Consider the following 21830-nt stretch of genomic DNA (forward strand, 5'->3'; position numbering starts at 1 on the left):
ACATCAAAAATACTGATGAGAACAGAAACTGTTGGGAATACTGAAAATATCAGCACTTGGCTACTATAGCAGGCACGGGCCACCTGAGGTGCACAGGCCACACGCATCCCAGGACACCTATGAATGCATCCTAGCACATGTTTAGAAGTCACATGATGTCAAAGGATAGGTCACACCTGGGCCAACTCCATTTCCAGTGGGAAGCCAGCAGGTCACATGAATTTATGCACAAGAATACAGACTTGCAGCTCTGATAATAATAGCAAAAAAACCACGGGGTTGAAGGGTAAACACCACACCACGCATTTGGTTGATGGTAACCTCAGAGGAAAAGGGATGGGAGAAAGACAGACAAAAAGGTGCTTTATCTGTAAAATAAGTAAGGCAAGGTTGGAACTGAAATTTACTTTTTTTGTCCATATGGAGTTGATACTGTGCACATCCCCCAATACCTGAAATATTTCATAACTCAATATTTTTAAAGTACAAAGGCAGCAGGAAGTGGATGCAGAAAATACAGGTCGCTGTTGGTTAGGAGAAAAAGGAAAGAAGACACAATGTTCTATCTAAATGTTAAATGGGGAACATACTAGTCTCATAATGCACACACACACACACACACACACACACAGAGTCTCTGTCTGTCTGTCTCTCACTCATTGAGAAACAGAAGAAAGTAAATAAGAAAATTCAAGGTGCATGCCTTTAATCCCAGCACTTAGGAGGCAGAGGTAGGCAGATTTCTATGAGTTCAAGGCCAGCCTGGTCTACAGAGTGAGTTCCAGGACAACCAGGGATACACAGAGAAACCCTGTCTCAAAAAGGAAGGAAGGAAATGGAGGCAAGGAAGGAGAGTGCTGAAGCTGCTGGGCTGTTATTTAGCCTGCTGCACTTCCTGGCTCGCCAGGACTGTTTAACCTTCACAGTCTGCAGACAGGAACTTGCTGAGGTCCCTTTTCCAGGCTTACTTTCCTAGTTAGAATTTAAATAAAACCTGACTCATTGCAGGGACGGCTGAGTGTTGTCTCAAAGCAGCTGACTATTGCAGTGATGATGCCACCTTGGGTGCCAGCACTTAATACTTTCCAGCTTCTGCAAGAACCGCACACCTGGGTCTCTGTGCTCACCTGGGAAGGGGAGACCCTGCGGGGAACCTCACACTTGTCTTGTGCATGCGCACGGCAGGCCTTACCTGAATGGTTTCCTCCAGACGGTAGCACTCGAGGACTTGCAGCGTCTCTATGACTTGGTCTGGACTGAACTGACACAGCAGCTCGATGAACTGCTCTGTAACAGAAGGTGGTATCTGCAGCAACTCCTGATTGACGTGAATACCCTCCCTGAAAGCAGAAGGCAAGAGGGCACATCTATAATCAAAGGGAACAGCTTACCTCGTTAGAGCAAGGCCACCTTTATGAGCTAAAACTATGAACTCAACCTGCCTATTGTATTGGACTACTCAGCTGCACTGGACCATACATAACAGTGGAGGTGTGGAATAGGTCTCGGCTCACGTGGAACAACTGACAAAAGTCATACTTTGTCCTAAAAGAAATAAGACCCAATTCAGCTTAAACAACGAGAACTATGAGCTGCCGTACTTACCACAGAGCCCCAGTCTGCGTTGCTGTTCCCACTGTACTTCCCCTCCCAGCCTCAAGGACAGCACTGTGCTGCCTAGTGTCTGTAACCTGACACAGACTACAGTCCTTTGGGAAGTCTGCTAAGAAAATGCCCCCACCAGACTGAGCCCATCCCATGGGGGCAGTGTCACCCTGGTGGTGGCCCTGGGTCATTATAAGAAAGCAAGCTGACACTCTGCTCGAACAGACGGGCGCCTACTACATTCTACATCTCATCCTTCGGAAAAGGAAGTGCGGCTTCCACCCCCCACCAAAGAAGCGTCTCTATACTGCGAATGAAGGCTTTGGGGCAAGGTTTCACAACCTCCCTCAGTACTTTAACAAACTGGGATCACTAAGCTAAGCAACTCTGTCTACTTGAAAACTCTTTGTCCTTAGATGTGGTAGTAAACCACCGAGTACTTTTGATGCTTAGACTGAGAACTCAACTACATACCCCAATGCAGACCTTAACACGCAACCGTTAACTTGTTTTCTCCATCGCTTTCACTCGGGTCAACTTGCTTCACAAGACCTAAAGGCTGAAGTTTCAGCTTTTCACATACATTCCATGTTAGAAAGGCCACAGTTAGTCCTGGACCATCAAAGCACGCAACCGTTTCAGACTGCCTGAACAAAGGCCTCGCCCCCAGATATTATCAGTAGCAAAGAACTATAAAATCGATGTGGAACTGTGAAATAATATATACTACACTGTATAAAACTCAACAAGCAACTGGCTTAGGTAGTGTGATAATCAACACTGTCATCTTGACAAGATCAAGAGCCACCTGGGAGACAAGTCTCTGGGAACCTGTGTGGAGGTCTCAGTAAGGAGCTGTGGTGTGAAGACTCATCCAGATTGTGGGCGCACCATTCTGTGGGCTCAGGTCCTAAGCTGAGTAGAAAGGAGAAAACAGCTGGGACACAGCATTCATCTGCCCATGCTTCCAGACTGAAGGTGCACTGTGATCCCATAGGATACCTCGTGCCCCACCTTCCCTGCCAGGACGTACAGTCCAACTGTGAGGCACATAAGCCCTACCTGCTTTAGGCTGCTTTTTAACAGCAAATGGAAAAGGAACTGATACAGATGGAGCCCTGTTCCCTGGCAAGGAGGAATCAGTGGTATTGATTCCTCCCCAGCTGTCTGTAATGACTCTTCACCTTGTGAATAGCTGTCTGGAGTTCCTCAGATAGGAACAGTTGCAATGCCATAAGTTTTGTTTGTTTGTCTGGATGTGGTAGAAACCAAAGAAAACAACATATCATTCTGTGTGACAGCCCACCCCTCTGTTACATCATACTGACATAGCCATAGACCTGGGATTTGGTCACTTTCTGCATCCTTAGATTGACTAATAAGTCAGATTTTTCTAATTTCTTCTGCTTGTGTTATGTGTTGCATGTGTGCATGCATGTTTGCGTGTACGCATGTGTGCACGTGTGCATGTGCACCGAGGTCTGAAGTTGACATCAGATGTTTCCACAATTTCACTCCACTCTGTGTATTGAGGCAAGGTCTCTCAATGAATCTTGAACTCAACAATACCAACTACTCGTTAGCCAACTTGCCCTAGGGATTGTCCTGCCTCTGCCGCCTGAGTGCCGGGGTCACAGGTGGCCTTAATGCCTGCCCAGCTTTTATAAGATTCTAAGATTCAAACTGTGGTCCTTATACTTTTGTGACAAGTGCCCAATTCTCTGAGTCATCTTGCCAACCCTCCAAGTCTTATTAAAAATTTGGCTATTCCTATGATAGTCATGAAAAAGAATGTTTTATTCCTCTTGCTCTCCCACGTGGACAGAAAGACAGCCTTTATAAGTCACCAGGAAAGACAAAAAGAATCCGCTCAAATGGCATCCGATACAGACACTATTTAGGCCAGTCCAATGTTGTACAGACTAAATTAAAAGCTCATGGGAAAGGGAGGGCCAAATACACAAAATACCCATAGGTAAATAAAACTATTCCAAAGTACCATTAATTATGATACGAGCTCTGAAACCATCCTCATCACGTATGCAATCTTCCTTAAGCCGATATTCTTCTGAATGCAAGGCTCTCACCCATCACTAGAATCGGTTAGCTGTCCCTAGCAAGGGCTGTGTGCCCCAGTCTGAAGTCTGGAAAGAGGCATCTCAGCAGTCTCCACAGGCACACTTCCAGGCTCAGGTGAGGCTCCTGACGCGCCCTCCTGCTCCTGTGAGGCAGACCAGAGGCAGTTCTGTGACACCACAAGACACTCTCTAAACATCTCCCAGCAATGGTTTGGGAACCAATGCTGGGGCAGCTCCTAGGCAGTCACTGTGAGCACACAAACCAGCACAAGCCAATACCTGGCTGACCTGCTCTGTAAGAAGACTGAAAACCACCCTATGCCCCCAAATGAAAACAATCAAAACTCAAAGGCAAACAATCATTTCATCCACGACTTAAGGCAATGCCAGCGGCAAAGACAGGTGGGAACAATCACTACAAGCAGAAGCCAGAGCAGACATTAGGCTTCTGGGTTCCTGCAGGAGACCCATTGGTCCAACTATGAAGGACATTGAAAACTCCCCTCCTGTCCACCAGGAGGAAGAGAGAAACAGACACCTCAAAATACACATGGCAGGTACTCTTCTCAACAGGCCTTCCTGGGTGGACGGGGCTGTATCACGCCCACTTGATTCGAATACCTTGGCTGTGGCGTTTGAAAACACAATCTTCGCAGACACAGTGAGTTGAATAAGGTCGCAGGGGAGGTCAGTGCACCTCTTGACTGGACAAATTTCCCATGACAGAGACATGCACTCTGGGAGAATACTGGGTGAAAATGGGGTTTCTAAGCCTAAGAAAGTCAGACTGCCATAATCCACCAAAAATAGTGAAAGGGGACAAGGGCTCTCCCTTGTGGCCTTTGGAGGGAGCAACCCTGCCAGTCCAGCCTCTAGAGCTAAAGCAGGGAGCTTCTCTGCAGCTGGAGTTCTTGGGTTGCTAACACTGTCAGGAAACAAGCACACCTGCTTCTGAGCAGCCCACATACTAGGGTTCACAGCGCTTAACTGACCTGGAGGAGACAAAGGCCAACTCCAGCCTTTCTGCCTCAGATATGGGGCTGCAAGAGAAAGGCTGACACTCTATGAACACAAGGGACAGGGCCTCAATGGCTAAAATCCAGCTGAAAAACACTGGTGGAAACCAGTGTCCAGATTTTCCTCAAGAAGCAACTTCTACTGGAACCCAAGGAAAGGAAGAAGGGGGGAGAGGCAATTCCAGCCTCAGACATTTCAGCTACAGCAAGCAATAAATACAGACTCTTAGGCAGATGAACATTAGAACTCCAAATCTGAGAATCCATTTACTTGGGTTTCTTACACATAGAGATGTCTAACTTTCATCCCCAAATTACAAGACATACGAGGAAACAAACAATGTGGTTTGAAAAGATGCAGCAAGCAACAGAAGCAGACTGAGCGGTGGTGCTGGGATGTGAAATAACGCCCTAAGAGTTTTGAGAGGAAAAGCAGGCAAGCAAGAAGAGAATACCATAAGCACACAGACTCGAAAAATGGATGAAAACCTAGAAGAAAAAACAATACAGAAGTGAGGAGCGCTTTGACATGTTCACAGGACTGCAGGAACAGCATTTAAAGTGCCAAAGGGAAAAGCAACCAGCGACTGGGGCAGCTGAAGGCAGAGTCTGGGAACTTCTCTTGCAGTCCACAGACATGTCCCAAACTGGAAAGCAACAAAGAAAGGCAGAACAGAATATCCAAGAACTACAGTGAGACCTGAAAGAATAAATACATAGTGGAACTGTGAGAAAGAAAACGAATGTAGGAAAAGAAATAAATAGTAACCAAATTTAAACCATAGATCTGAGAAGAGTAAAAATACAATAAATGCTTAAAAAACAAAACAGAACAAGCAAACAAAACAAAACAAAGCACCCCACACAGAGGAGCATCAGACTCAGCACAGACTCAGCATCAGTGGAGGGGACCCGGCTCAGCAGAGCCACGGCACAGGCAGCACAGCTCACTGAGCACAGCACGGCCTGAAAGGAGCCATGGACTTCTGATGCCCACAGCTCTCAGACTCCATTACTGTAAACAGATCTGGCCAAATACAGGGAAGCTGCTGGAAAGGAAGGGTTTTTCTCTTTTAAATAATTTTTAATAATTACTTATTCCTCTGTCGTGTGTGTGTGTGTGTGTGTGTGTGTGTGTGTGTGTATCTGGGGATAAAATGCACATATGGTAGCCAGAGGACAACCTGTGGGAATTGCTCCTTCTACCATGTGATTTCTAGGGACTGAACTTTGGTTGTCAGTCTTGGGTGCAAGTACCTTATGAAGCCATCACATACCTCTAGTTTTTTGTTTGTTTTGCTTTTTGTTTGTTTTTTAATGGATGCACATAAACCGTCCAATTGCAATCAGGGAAGGCGGAAAATAAGTGAAGAGGAACAGGTGAAGAAGAGCAATGTCTACTCACAGAAGAGTAGAATTTTAATGACCCCTTTTGATTGCAAAGTGGAGAAATGTGAGTATTTTTCAAAGCGGGTTAAAAATAGCAAAATTTATGGAACTTCAGTTGTGGCACTAACATACCAGCTGTCACTGTGTCAGAAGTGTGCAGTGCAAAGGGCGAAACCTCCAAGGGCACCAAGCAAGCTTCTGCTTTTAACTTAACTGGCCAGGGCAGACAGCAGGTGGCTAGGCACGCCCACGCTCTCCTGATCAGTGTGCACTGCTAATACACATCGTCCTCGTCTCTGGTGTTCCTCACTCATGTTGTCGTGCTTGCTGATTTAGATTCAATTAGATTCCCAAGTGTTTAATTGGCCACCTTCCCTACTTCCTTCTTAGAATAGCTTTTTCTATTATGAATGCTAAGATGGTAACTTTTCTATTAATCATTCTTTAAATAGTCTCTAAAACAGAATCAAATCAAAGCACATTACGGCTGTACAGCTGGGACCTGCAGTGAGGAAGAACGAGGGATGGAGATGGCAGTGCGCCCTCCACGCTGCCCAGCTGCTGTGCAGTAACTCTTCTGTACGCTGTGCAGATGGATCACTCCGATTGGTTTAATAAAAAGCTAAATGGCCAATAGCTAGGTAGGATTTCCAGAGGATGCTGGGAAGAAAAAGGGCAGAGATGCCAGAAGATGCAGAGAAAGTAGCATGGGCAATACAGAGCAAAGGTAACCAAATCATGTAAAAGAACAGAGATTAAAAAATATGGGTTAACTTAAGTTATAAGAGCTAGTTAGAAAGAAGCCTATGCTATCGGCTGAACTTTCATAGTTAATGACAAGTCTCTGTATCATTATTGGGGAGCCAATGACCCCAATGAAATGTCCAACTACACCAAGTACTGCTAAGGGGTAAAGAGACAGGAGGAACAAGAGGAAAGAAGCCCATGAAGCTAGGCAGATGGGCCAGGTCAGGTTAAGAAAAGCTGGGATTTTTGCTGTGTGTGACAGTCGCAGAAAGAAGTTTAAAGACAGGAGGGTGATAACTGCACACTGTGCTCACTGAGGGTAGAGCAGCTGGATGGGAGAGATGAGGGTGTGGACGTCAGAGAGTCTAATACTCAAGAGATGTGGGAGAGGGGAGTTTGTAGATTTCAACTGCTTGTTCTGATATAATATAGTCTCTTACCAGGTTGCCCAGGCTGGTCTCAACTGCCCCGGCCCCCAGAGTAGCCCACATTACACATAGGTACCATCGTGGCTGGTCTGTAGATTCTAAGGGCTGTCTGACTGTGTGCTATACCTAAGAAGATGGAATGGCAGTGGGTCAGAAAGTGAAACTACATTGTCTTTGAGGATTCTACCAGAGCACATGAGAACTGCCCGCACATCAGCCTGTGTCTTCTGGTCAGCAGAAAGTGAGTTCTTTGACGGCAGGGCTCTGCTGTCATCTCTATTTGATTCCCCCACCCCAGCCACCATGCTCAGCAGGCTTCAGCTGACATTATTAAATGATTTAGTAAGTCGATAAAGCCATTTGCTATAAAATAAAGTGAAGGGAGAGGTTTGAGTTAGAAAAAGAGTACCTTTAGCAACCTCTCTGTAAGGGTAGTATAAAGAAATAAATGTGTATAGGCTGCACACACGGCGCAGGGAGAACATAGAGAGAGAGGCAAGGAGGTGGTGCTACAATTGAAAATGTTGAATCTGGGCTTCGACTATACTAGTCAAGAGGAGACAAGGTTGACCAGGCTGACAAACGTATTTCTCACTGGTGACTACTGAAGAGGGCTGTATTTCTGTATGTAAAAGTTCAAGATCATCTATTATGTTCTAATTTTTAATTTTGAGGCGCCCCATTTCAACACTGATATTGGGTATCTTAAGATGTCCCTTCAAAGATATTCACAGAAATACTGACAGATCCAATGAAAACTCAGAACCATTTCCATAATCTGTATTTTGCTTCTTGGCAAAGTGACTCATGGTCAGTTTTTACTTTATCTTGATTGAAGACTTAAAATACAACACGCCATTTGAAGTGAGAGTTTTAGAAAACCCCTATTATATACTTCAGAGCCTCCAAGATACTGTTAACAAAAGCCCCCAACATCCAGAGGAAATTCACCCTTGGGAAGAGCTTTGAGTATAAATTCACTTGCACATTCTTAAGAGTCTATGCATCTCATGTTCTCACAAAGGCCACCAGTGTCCCTTGTAGTGCCCATTAAACATGCCCTCTGCACAGATGCCAGTCTGTCAGGAGTCCTGCAGGGACTGGTGGTCAGCAGGAGTCAGGAAGAGGAGGTGGGGCAGGCCCTGGGTAGTAGCTGCCAGGGGAGAGAAATAGAAAAGGATAGAGGATCCCTTCTTTCTCAAGTGGATCTACCATGTTTCTGGAGGATTAACCCCCTCCAACTATTGAATCTTTCTTTCCAAGTACAGACACTATATTATCTTTGTAGGTCATTTAAGTCTAGACAAAATTATTATATAATAAAGAAAACTTAAAGGATTTGAGTAAAGAAAAAGATCTAAAAATTTAGCTAGATAATGTGTTCCTTTAAAAATGTTGTTGACAGCTGGGTGGTGGTGGTGCTTTAATCCCAGCACTCGGGAGGCAGAGGCAGGCGGACCTCTGTGAGTTCAAGGCCAACCTGGTCTACACCCAAAGAAATCTTAAACAGAAAGAGCACTGCCACAGTGCTGGACCTTGAACTATGTTGCAGAGCTATAGTGATGCGCACAGCATGGTACTGGCACCAAACAGACAGACCAACAGGACATATTAGAGGACCCAGAAACAAACCTGCACAGGTATGCCCACTTAATTTTTTGACAAAGGTGTCAAAAACCGTATACTGGAAAAAAGCCTTCCTATTTAACAAACAGTGCTGGCAAAAATGGATTTCCACCTGCAGAAAAATAAAACGGGATCCATATCTCTCACCCTGTAAAAAATAAATTCAGAGTGGATCAAAGAACTTCATTTAAACCCCAAAACAACAACACTGCAAGAAGGGAATACAGTGAAAACATCTTGATACATAGTATAGCCAAGAATTGTTTACATGAAATCAAAAGGATTCTGTGAACAGCAGAGGAAACCATCAGGGGAGTGAAAAACCAGCCTGCAGATAGGCGAAAACCTTTCCCAGCTACACATCAGATAGGAGTCACACTTGGAATGCATACTTTTAAAACTGCAAAAAAAAATTTAAATGCTAAAAAAACCCCATTGCCAATCATTAAATGCACCAATGAACTAAATAGTTCTCAAAGAACTATATATTGGTAACAAATATTCTAAAGAGTGTTCAACACTCTTAGCCACTGGGGAAAGGCAGACTAAAAGCACTTTGAGACCCCACTTCACACAGGTCAGAAAGGCTATAATTAAGAAGAGACTCGGGGGGGGGGGGGGGGGAGGAACTATGATGGCGCTCTCACCATGTCCAGGATCAGGCTGAAATTACCACTGCAGCAAAAACAGCATGGTGCTGCTGCAACAGGCAAAGGGTAACAGACACACAGACAAAGATGGCACAGAATTGGTGGTCTACATATAAACCCACACAGCTATAGCCCCCAATCTCTGACAAAAACATTAAGAATACACATTGAGGAAAAGACACATTGTCCACAAATGATGCTGGAAAGCTGGATGTAGAAGGACACAAGATCCCTCTCAGTCATCCTGCGTAAAAATCAACTCAGATGACCTTCATGTCAAACCTGCCTCTAAGCCTGGCAGTGAAAAAAATAAGAAAAACACTTACAATGTCAGGGGAAGTCAGGGCTTTCTAAATAGGACTTCAGTCACCTGGAGACAGCACCAACAACAGACACACAAACAACAAACCGAGTAAAGAGACAGCCTCCAGGAAGAGAGATCTCTGCTAGCTATACATCGGACAGATGGTCATATGTAGACTATACAAAGAACTCAAGATGAAGAACAAATAGCCAAAAGTGGATGGAAACAGAGAAATGCGAATAAAAATTAAATTGAGATTCTGCCTTGTCCTGGTTAGAAGGGCAATCATCGGGACAAGAAACAGCAAATGCTGTCAGGGATGAGGATCCAAGAGAAGCCTTATATACTGCTGGGGGAGTATAAACCAGTCCTGCCACTGTGGGCGTTCCTTATATACTGCTGGGGGAGTATAAACCAGTCCTGCCACTGTGGGCGTTCCTTATATACTGCTGGGGGAGTATAAACCAGTCCTGCCACTGTGGGCGTTCCATAACAATCAGCACTAAAAATACCCTGGGTGCTGGGTAGCTTTATGTCAACCTGACACAAGTTAAAGTCATCTGAGAGGAGGGAACCTCAATTAAGAAAAGTCTTCATAACATCAGGCTGTAGACAAGCCTGGAGGGCATTTTCCTAATTAGCATTGATGGGGGAGAGCCCAGCTCATTGTGAGCAGTACCATCCCTGGGCAGGTAGTCCTGGGTTCCATAAAGCAGGCTCAAAATCAAATTTAAGGAAAAGAAAAGAAAAAGGCAGGCTCAGCAAGCCAAGAGGAGCAAACCAATAAACAGCACCCTCAGTGGCCATCAACTCCTGCCTCCAGGCTCCTGCCCTGCTTGAGATCCAATTCTGACTTCCTTCAGTGATAAACAGTGAGATGAAGTGTTAAGTCAAACAGACCCTTTTCTCTCCAACTTGGTTTTTGGTCAAGGTGTTTCACATACCAGTAGAGCCCTAACTAAGATACTATGCGTCCCAGCTGGATGTTTAACACTGGAAGTCAACACATCACAAAGACACTTCACACCAATGTTTACTGTAGCATATTCACAACCGCTATGTGATGAACCAATCCAGGTGTCAATCAACAGAGGAATGGATAAGAAAGCATTTTCAGCACAAAGAACAAGTCACGCCATTTGCAGGAAAATGGATGCACCTGGAGAGCATCATATTAAGAAAATTAAGTCTCAAAGACAAACATTGTATGTTTTCCTCTTTTTTCCTGGGTGCTGGACCAAGACAACTGCATAAAATCATGTACGTACAGATGAGAAGAAAGTAGAAGCAGAACTGTCCTGGGGCCAGAGGGGCTCACGAGATGGGGAGGAAGCGAGGCATGGGGGCATGCACACAGTACATTATGTACTTGTATAAATGCTTGATGTAATCCAGCACACAACCAAAGACAGCTGTTTAGAGGATGTTACCCGTCACTACGCTCAGCGCCTAACGTTAGCATTCCACCCGGTCACAATCGAACTTCAGGATCTCACATGTGGACCTGATTTGCTCACATATCCATTACTAATTCCATCATCTCCTGGGGTTTGCTTCACTGTGATTTGGTTATTTTTAGAGCAGCAACTAAAAATTACATGTGATCTGCCCTTCCTACATTACCAGGAAGTTATACAAGCTAAATATATTGGGTGAGGGTGAATACATTGACAGGCAGGCTGGGAACTAGATGTTCACCCCATCTACACTGCAGAGTAAGGCCTAGGCCGGAGGGACTGAGGGTGGAAAGGGTCCTTCCTGAATGGACAGTCTGTAGAGAGTTTCGCTATTTACTCACAACAGTGGGAACTCATCGTGTATGCTGATGTTTGAAGTATGACTTCACATCCTTTTTCAGAGCATAGACGATTTATCTGTGTAATAATCACTCCTTGTTATATTAAAAATAAAGAGCTAATTTACTGTTTGAATGCCAAGGGCCAGTATCGTAACTCCAGCTTTTTTCTTCCCATCCTTCCACGTGTGTATTATGAAAGCCAAAGTTTATTGACATACCTTGGGTCAAGAAGACTCCTCAAAAACTTGAAAAGCAAGACCTGGTTCTGAATAGAAAAAAAATGAAAAGTACAATTAAATACAGAAGTTCCAAAATCATGCAATGCTAAAGCACTCTAGACAGCCGCTTCAGAGTGCAGAGGCTGCACCGTGGAGCCTGTTCCTACCATGGCGCTGCAGACTCTCAGTGGCTCCAGTGACTGCCATTAGCACGTGGGAGGACACACAGAGCTTCCCCAGCACGAGGGGCTCCAGCGACCGGTGCTCGGACCTTGCTGCTGACAGTGGACCTGGGCTGTAGAGACAGCATCAGCCTGGCTCACCTGTCCTCTGTCTCTCACGGGGGCTGCTATGAGAGTTAGCAGTAGGGGGTGACACTTGGGGGAAATTTAAGGTCCAAATTAAAAATGACCTCCAAGTCCCACTCATCATCTCTGCAACAGAATCGACTCAGCTGTGAAGTGAGCTATCAGGACACCATGAAATCTGGGTCCTAGTTCCAGAATTCACTAGTTACATGGCTGTGTGACTCAGTATTCAGTTTCTTTACATGAAAACAAAACCAAACCGCTCCATGGCTACCATCACCTCCAAACCCCAGTTTGTCTTCCTGCCTCTGTCACAGAGTAGCGACAGTGAAATAAGGTAAAACTCTTATACCACATAAATATAGTTTCCAAATTATTAAGAAGCCTAAGCAAAAATGAGGGCTTTTTTTTTCTGTGTATTCAAATTTCTTCTGTAAGAAGCAGGGAACATCCAAAGTAAAAATAATAATAAAAAGTAAAAATAATAGTATCATTTTAAATATGATTTTGAAATATATTTATAGTTAGGGGTGTAGCTCAGAGATAGAATCTATGCCTAGCATGCACAAAACCTACGGCTTAATCTCATACTGGAAAAGGGCATGGGTGCATGTTCACGTGAGTGTACACACTCACACATTTATTCATGTGTATATACAAATATGGTAATACACACTCGTTTTTAAAAAGGACTGACTCAGATATAGTCATTAGTATCATCAGTTTTCATATCCTGTCTTCTCTATACTGGTTTATTCTATTTTACATTACTTCCTTTGGGTTATAACTTAATATTCTGGCTAATTTTTCATTCCAAGCATTCTGGGAACTATTCTTCAGAAGCAAATTGCACTAAAAGTAAAGGAACTACCTAAGATCTGTATGCGGTTTATATGATCACTAAAACTTGGCAGTAAAATACAATTTCTTTAAAAGAACAGCGTAGGACTCAACAAACAAACCAAAGGCAATCAAACAGTTGCCTTTTTCTTACACCCAGCTTTTACTGACTTGACTGACAAATGATATTCACATTTATTTATTATATATACAGTGTTCTGTCTGCATGTATGTCCACACGCCAAAAGAGGGCACCAGATCTCATTACAAATAGTTGTAGAAATAGTTGGAAGAGCAGTCAGGGCTCTTAACCACCGCGCCATCTCTCCAGCCCTTGAGCTACTTTCTAAGAGGACAAATTCATCTGGAACGCATCTCCTTCAATGCCACTGACTTTGTTCTGGTCACCACCGCGTTGCCTGGCCCTCTTGCTTTTCAAGACCTTATTGCTCCATTTGTGCTCTTTTCCAAAGTTAATTTTCTGTAAAGAAGGTCTAAGGAGACCATCCTTTGCTTAAACCACTGGCCATTCTCCAACACAGAAATACAGTTTCTTAGCATTACAACAGGCTCGGGCCGCACCTGTGCTTTCTGGGCTCTGCCATCATAACTCACCCTTCTACACGCCTTTACGTCCTTCCATACCAGAGCCCTTTTAACCAAGAAAGCCTTTCCCAACCCTGTTTGCAAATCAGACACCTGTCCTAGTCCTGGCAGCTTTGGAGCTGTTTTCTCAGCCCTCGCCCACCCATCACTCTCCTGTGCCTTGTTCTCATGGTCCCTTTAATGTATTTGTAGCACAGCGCGACAGCATCATACTGCAGTCACATCAGTGTTCCCATGCTCCTTGGAGTCTAACATTAAGAGTCCCGTGGTACAGTGGGGCCACACAGGTTTAAATGAATGAGTCCCACTTTCGTCTCCCGTTACTCCCTACTTACTCAACCTTTTATTTTGCCATCATTCCCGACCACTGCTGCTGCATCGGAGGACTGTGGACTGTACTTCACGTCTCTCGTGTTGCCCTATTGCCTAGCTCTCTTCTGATCCTCATAAGCCAGCTCCATACTGGTGCTGTAGGGGTAAACATTGAGCAGCAGCAGGCACTCACACAGTACATCTCGCAAGCTCCTCAGTGCTCACCATGCGTGCAGCCACATCTAGAGAACCTGTCCCTTGAAAAAAACTCTAAAACGTTACTCTGGTTCAAGTTGGGGGTGGCAAAGTGCATAAGCCACATGAACCACCAGCAGAATAGGATTGTGGGTCCTAGAGCCAGAGAAAATGGGAGCATCTTCTATGGGCTAAGATTTTCAGACCAGTGTAGGTTAGAGCTTCAAAGATACTTCTTTAGTATCAGCATTTGATATCCAAAATGAACTCAGAGATTAATACACATCTGCTCCCACCCCCACAACACATACACAGAACACACACAACATACTACACATACCACACACAGTACAGACACCACATACACAGGGCGCACATACACACCACCATTAACCTACTATTATCTGGCAACTACGAATTCAGGCGACAACTACCATCAAGTGCCCTCAGACAAAGACGCCCCTTTCATCATATGCTCACAGTCCCTACCTGTAGCTGTCCAATGACCACTTCAATCTGTCCGGAAAAGTGAGTAGCAACCAGCTCTGCAGCTTTACAGGGCTTCAGGGACACAAGTTCCTGCAGACAACAGAAAAGACAAGGGTTTTTTTTTAATGGTACACTTAATGGGCTACACATAGACAGCAGGGTCGGTATTGTCACGAGCTTCCATAGTGTCCTTTAAGATGACCTGCTATGGCCTTAATTTAGGGGTCACATTACCAATTAGCAAAGTTAGAAAATCCCATATTGTAAATCAGAATTAGGGTTTTGTTTTTTTGTTTGTTTGTTTGTTTTAGCTACTCTAGGATTTCTGGAGAGTGACTGCTTTATGAAATTCTGGATTCTGGCCATGGGAGCTATTGGTAGACAGAAGAGAGAAAGATCCCCAAACTCCCCGCAGAGTCTCACATTTTCTTTAGCTAAAATTCTAGCTTCGCCTCTGGTGCAGGCTGCATCTCAAGCTGGAAGTAGAACTTAGCAATGTTAAAGAATCTTTCACGTGGTGCTGGTTTTGAAGGCATGAAGGGGTCATGGAGAGCAGCGGAGGTTTGGCGCCATGTGGCAATATTAGTTCCTGAAGGGGTGGCCAGGAGGCCATTGTTGAAGGTGCAGCTTCAGCTGCAGTGGAGACTCCCACAGACTGGAGATGCCTGGACCATGGGATGACCATCCAGAGCAGTGGTAGTTGTGGAGTGGAGCTGGCCTGAGTCAAGGAGACAAGCTGTGTAATGTGGATGGCAGAATTGGAGAAGTGGGGCTACCCAAGCCCATCGGAGTCCAGAAGACCACGTGTGACTCTCAGAGGTATCATACATGAAGCATTTTACATTATTGGATCTGAGTTCTGCTTTGCTCTGATTGTATTTGTGCCCTGGTTCAAGAAGTATATAACTTATTTTGAATTTTCCAGGTACCCAGAGTTAGTAGATTTTGGATTTTTTCAAAGAGAATTTAGACTTTTCAAACTGATAGGGTTGTGTTGTATATTATGGTATCAATATTAACATGAGATCTTGAATATAACCCAAAAAAAGGCAAGTTATTATTTAACCATGATATGTTTGTATGTCAAGTTGACAGGGAGTAAGTGGGCTCATGACAGCTAATCTTGCTTGTCAACTTGAGCCGGTTCTCTGGGCATGCCTGCGAGGCATCTTCCTAATTGCTAGCAGGAGGGCCAAAACACTGTGGATGGGGCTGGGAAGGCAAGCCTGTGCATCAGAGGAAGAGAATCAGTAGGCAGCCCTTCTCCATGTTTTCTGGTTGGGTTCCTGGTTCAGGCTCCTGCCCCCCCGTGACATACCTATCCTGAGAGCCAAATGAACCCTTTCCTTCCCCCAAGCTGCTTCAGGTCAGTGTTCTCTCAGAGTCATGGAGACCTAACCAGAACAAAGGACAAAAAAAAGCTACACGTGCTAGACATAAACCAAATGAATTCATGACAACCAAGGTCACTACAGAAGATACTTGAAGGAATCCTTTATATTGAAGAGAAAAAGAAGCATCAGCGAAGTCGTTAAGAATAAAGTGCACTTAGAAAAGTAGGCAAGCCAAAAGAGTAGTAAAGTCCCAAACCACAAAAACAACAAAATAAAAGGAATTAATAAAATAACTATTAAACATTAATGGCCTCAACTCTCCAATGAAAAGATGCAGACTACCATATTAGATTAAAATGGGATCCAACAATTTGTATCTCTTCTATTCTGTATGATCACAAGGGACTAAAATAAGAACTCAATACCAAAGTGAATTCCAGGAAAAGTAAAAGCAAAAAACAAAAACAAACAAACGAAACCCTCACAGAGACTGAACAACACACCAATGAATGATGAATGGTTCATAGAGGTGATCAGGAGAGGAATTTAAAATTCCTAGGATCAAATGATAATGAAAACACAACATATCAGATGTAACTGGATACAATGAAAGCTGTTCTAAAAGGAATGCCTGCAGTCATAAACACCTATATTTAAAAACCAGAGATCTCTCACATAATGATGCATTTCAATGTATTAGAAAATAAGAACAAAAAAATCCCCAAACCAGTAAGATTAGGACAGAGGAGCTGGAGAGATGGCTCAGTGGTTAGGACCACTTACTTCTCAATTATAAGGACCAGAGTTCGGATACACATGGGGCAGTTCACAAATATCTATACCTCCAGCTCCAAGGGATCTGATGCCCTCTTTGGGCCTCTGTACACACATGTACACATACTATCACATACGTGCATTAATAAAACAAATTAAAATATTTTATAAAACAATGGGGTGGAGTCAATGGAATGAAAACAAGGAGAACAGATGAAGAATCAATGAATCTTCACAACGTCAGCAAACCCAGAGTTAAAACTAACTCAAAGAAGAAGATCCAGATTAACAAAATTAGATAAAAACCGAGGCATTACAACACACCAATAAAATGCGGAAGATTGTAAGGGCATGCTCTGAAAACATATTTCAATAAATTGGGATGCTAGAAATGGATAGATGTCTATACATCTAACCCATCAAATTAAACCACAAAGACAGAAACAAGTAAAATAAATCTATAACTAACATACAATCAAAGCAAAAAATAAGTCTTCCAACTGAAAAAGTACAGGCCCAGAAGGGGTGGCTGGGAGGTTCTGCAATTCCTTCAAGGACTAACACCAATGTTCTCAAACTATCCCACAAAATAGGAGGAGAAAGAACACTGCCACACTTGTAGTGAAAGTCAATACTACCCCAATATTAGAACCAGATAAAGACACAATACAAACTAGTACTGTCATCAATATCCCAGATGAACATGAATGTAAAAATTCTCAAATAGTAGGAAATTAATTTCAACACCTCTCAACTTGATCTCAGGTATGTTAGGATGGTTCACCATATGCAAGTCCATGAATGCGATACACCGCATGAGTCGACTTAAGGAGAGAAAACACAGATCATGTAAATATATACAGAAAGGCTCTACCAAAATGAAAGAGCATCCCTTCGCTTCATGATAAAAATCTTGGGGCAAGAAAGAATAGTAGGAACACATACCTCAGCATAATAAAGGCTTGCTGCAGCCACATTATACTAAACACGAGAAAAACTTAAAGCCATTTCCATTAAAACATGGAATGACACCAAAGTCGACTCCTATTTGTGGACAGTATGATCTCATATGTAAAAGACTGTAAGACTCTGCCAGAAAATTCTTAGAACCGATATTTTCCAAAACTAGCAGAATGCAAAATCAATGTGAGAAAAACTCAGAACCTGTCCCTATATATCAGCAATGAACATGCTCTGAGAAATCAGGAACAGAACCCTATTCACTATAGCTAAGAACAAAACAAAACAAACATGAAAACTCTTGAAATAAATCCAAGGAAATGAAAGACTTCTACAGTGAAAGATTTAGAGCACTGAAGAAATTGAAAAAGTCGCTGGAAGATGGACAGACTTTCCATCTTCAGATGACTATTATGGATAAAAACATGAAAAAGTTTATATTACCAAATATTATTGTTCTGGCTAGTTTTATGTCAACTCAACACAAGCTAGAGTCATCTCGGAAGAAGGAACCTTACTTGAGAAAATGCCTCCATCAGACTGGCCAGTAGACAGGTCTGTGGGGCATTTTCTTGGTTGACAATTGATAGGGAAGGGCCAGCTCACTGTGTGTGGTGCCACTCCTGGCAGATGGTCTTGGGTGCTATAAGAAAGCAGGCTGAGCCCAGCTGAGAACATAGCGGAGCAGGTCCTGCACCCTGCCTGGACAGCACACCAGAGCTGACCCTGGTGTGTGTGTGGGGGGGGGGTACACAACAGATGCATGAGCCCTGAGGGCACTAGAGGTGTCCCCCATGTCTCCTACAGCAATTGAGAGAGAGGACCCTGCACCTTGCCTGGGCAAAACAGTAGAACTGATCCTGGTATTGTGATTACAGTAATGTTGGTGCCCAAGGGCAGTGCTACTGCCCAGGCCATATAGATCTGAGTAGTCCATGCTGTCACCTGGGGCCATGGTGTCATCCAAGTCAGGGCTGCTGCCGAGAGCCATGTCAAGGTCCATGGCCCTACAGCAGCCAGGGTCTGTGTTGATGTCCATGGGTCCTGATACTGTCAAAGGCCATGCAGATGCCAAGGGTCAGTGCCACCACCTGAGGTCATGTTAGTGTCTGAGAGCCATGCTGCCATGGGCACCAAGCCAATCTGATGGCCTGTGCTGCCACCTGGGGCCATGGTGACATCTAAGCTCAGACTGCTACTGAGAACCATGTCTGGATTCATGGTCCTACCACAACTGGGTTCTGGGTGGATGTCCATGGCCCATATACCATTAAAGGCCATACACAGGTCCAGGGTCTGGGGTACGACCTGTGGCCATATTGGTGTCTGAGGGCTTTGCTACCACCATGACCATGACTATCTGTGTGGCCTGCACTGCCACACAGGGCCAAGGCGTCGGCCAGGCCCAGACTTCTATGGTGGGACATGTCTGGGTCTGTGGCCCAGCAACAGCCAGGGTCTGGGTTGTGTCCGTGACTCCTATTGCCACTGGGGGATGAGCAGATGCCCTGGATCTGGACAGCCACCTGAGAACCATGCTGGTGTCTGAGGGCCTTGCTGCCACCCGGGCCATACTGATCTATAGTGCTATTTTGTTTGTGTTTTAAAAAGTAAAACTTGTCTGAAGATCAGAGTGCAGAGTTAAGCCACTAAAGACCAGGGAGTGGTGGCACAAACCTTTAATCTCAGGACTCAGGAGACAGAGGCAGAGGGATCTGTTAGTTCAAGGCCACCCTGGACTACAGGAGACTGAATCTGTTGAAGAGAAACAGATCTCACACAAAGGTGATCCCAGCACTAAGGAGATAGAGACAGGAGTATAGGGCTAGGCAGAGAGGAATGTAAGGTGGGAGGAGACAGAAGCTCAGGGCAGCCTGAGGAGCAGTGCAGTCTGAAGCACTCTGAGGGCGCAGCCTGAGGACAGAATCACCCTTTTGGTCTGAGCACTGGTAGAGGAGAGAACTCTCTAGTGGTTGGCTGTTCTGCTTCTCTGATCTCTCAGTTTTCACCCCCTAATATCTGACTCTGAGTTTTTATTATTAAGACCAACTAGAATTCGTGCTACACTGATCTTGGTGACTTGTGCTGCTACAGGGGCCATGGTGACATCTGAGTCCGAGTTGCTGCCAAGGGCACGTCTGGATCCATGTTCCTGTTGCAGCTGGCATCTGTGATGATGTCCATGGCCTGTGTTACCACAGGGAGTAACAGGAATCTTATGTGTTAAAATCCAAGGGTCACGCTGAGCTGGCCCCGCCCCTCACTAGACACTGCAGCAGGAGAGCTGCCCCCGCTTGCTCCCGCACTTGGGAGTAATGGTCCTACCACTCACCACGGGTATGGGAGAGCTGGGCCTGACGGCATGAGCCTGAAGAGAACAGGCTCTGTCGCTTTCCTGGGCGGGGGGGGGGGGGGGGGGGAGGGCAATGGTCACAGTGGCCCAGACCAACCAGTTCGGCTACCACCCAGACCCACAACCTGGGCCTTAGGTTTGCCTCCCCTAGGATCTACCCCATCTATGACCTGCTGGAGTGCATGAAGGGACTGGTCCTACAGAATGGTAACTGCAGGACATCCGAGGGGAGTTTCAGTGAGGGCCCAGTGATGATGGTGTGCCAGAGGCCTTGAGCCTGACCAATGACTCATAGCAATGAACATTTTGTGGGTGGGGCTGATTGGACAAAGGGCATACATACTACATGACACACCACAGCTCCCCATGCCGGTAGAATGAAGAGGAGTTGGAAAGATGGAGGAGTGAGGTGCTTTGTTTTGTTTTTAAATTAATACTGGGAGGACACATGCTGCAAGGTGAGGGACAGATATGGAGGGACTGGAAGGTGAGAGGGATTGGGGTGCATGATATAAAATTCCCAAAGAATCAATAAAGAACTATGCAAAAAAGAACAACAGTTACAGTTCCTGCGGAAAACTCCCGTAATACCTGCCACTACTTAGCTAGCAAAAGTTAACTTGAAAAACGCCCATTCAAATGGTACAATTTAGAAGGTGTAGCAGCCACAGCTCTGGTCACCATTTGAGGTAAAAATGTGCCCATTCTTCAGCCCCAGCTCCATCTGGTCAGTGGAGGTTAGTGTTGTGCCCAGCCCTAATTAGTAAATCTCACAGCAGCAGGCAGAGGTTAATGCAGAAACCCAGAACTGGCTACAGCGCTGAGAACACGTGGTGGAGGCCTACTCAGGCCTGCATGCTCAGGCCTGCATGCTCAGGCCTGCATGGGATGGCTCAGGGAATATCTAAGAAAGCAGGGGTAGGAAGAATTAAGAGCCGGAAGAAGGGGAGATATGCAGCAAAAAGACATCTTTTGGACACGACACAGCCGATGCACTCACGGACTGACTGTAGCTGTGGTCATCTGTACAACAGAGCCCATCACCATTTTATCCTGGAGGAGAGGCCCATGAAGCCCCAGCCCACCCTTAGAGACTATGGGCAATTAGTGGTAGTTGGGAGAGATGGGTGTTGTTTTCTTCAGAGGCATAGCCACTGCTCCAGCAAATAACCTCTCACCTACATCTGGGCACTCAGTGGGTCACACACAAAAAGATGTGAAAATTGTGGTGGTTTGACAAAAAAAAAAAGGCCCCCAAAAGGAATGCACTATTAGGAGGTGTGGCTTTATTGGAGTAGGTGTGCCTTTGTTGGTGTCACTGTGGAGGTGGGCTTTGAGGTCTCACATATGCTCAAGCTTGATGTGGGATTTCTCTCTGTATGCTGTGATTACCATTAATGAATAAAGAAACTGCTTTGGACCTATAGCAGGGCAGAACTTAGGTAGGCGGGGAAAACTAAACTGAATGCTGGGAGAAAGAAAGGCAGCACCAGAGAGAAGCCATGTGGCTACGCTGGAGACAGATGCCAGAACTTTAGCAGGTAAGCCACAGTCACGTGGCAATACACAGATTAATAGATATGGGTTAAATTAATATGTAAGAGTTAGCCAATAAAAAGCTAGAGCTAATGGGCCAAGCAGTGCTTTAATTAATACAGTTTCTGTGTGATTATTTTGGGGCTAAGCAGCTGGGAACCAACAAGCAGCCTGTTGTCTCTTCACAACAATAGAAACCCTAACTAAAAGTAAGAGGGGGGACTTGAAAAGCAGGGTTCTAGAGAGAGAAGGAGGGGGAATGAG

General features: G+C 44.9%; 1 protein-coding gene across 6 annotated transcripts in view; it reads right to left on the reverse strand.

Moving 5' to 3' along the window:
- The window catches only part of Vps8 (VPS8 subunit of CORVET complex), a 212800-nt gene that overhangs the window by 77205 nt on the left and 113765 nt on the right, over window positions 1-21830 (reverse strand). For all 6 annotated transcript variants that reach the window (XM_087902093.1, XM_087902102.1, XM_087902095.1 and 3 more), the window contains 3 exons: window positions 14610-14699; window positions 11860-11906; window positions 1193-1340 (listed from right to left, as the gene is read on the reverse strand). In XM_087902093.1, coding sequence (XP_087758219.1) covers window positions 1193-1340; window positions 11860-11906; window positions 14610-14699 — 285 coding nt within the window. The remainder of the gene's footprint in view (window positions 1-1192; window positions 1341-11859; window positions 11907-14609; window positions 14700-21830) is intronic.

Source organism: Myodes glareolus, chromosome 2, assembly GCF_982192425.1.
Source record: "Myodes glareolus chromosome 2, mMyoGla1.1, whole genome shotgun sequence".
NCBI classification, from domain to species: Eukaryota; Metazoa; Chordata; class Mammalia; order Rodentia; family Cricetidae; genus Myodes; species Myodes glareolus.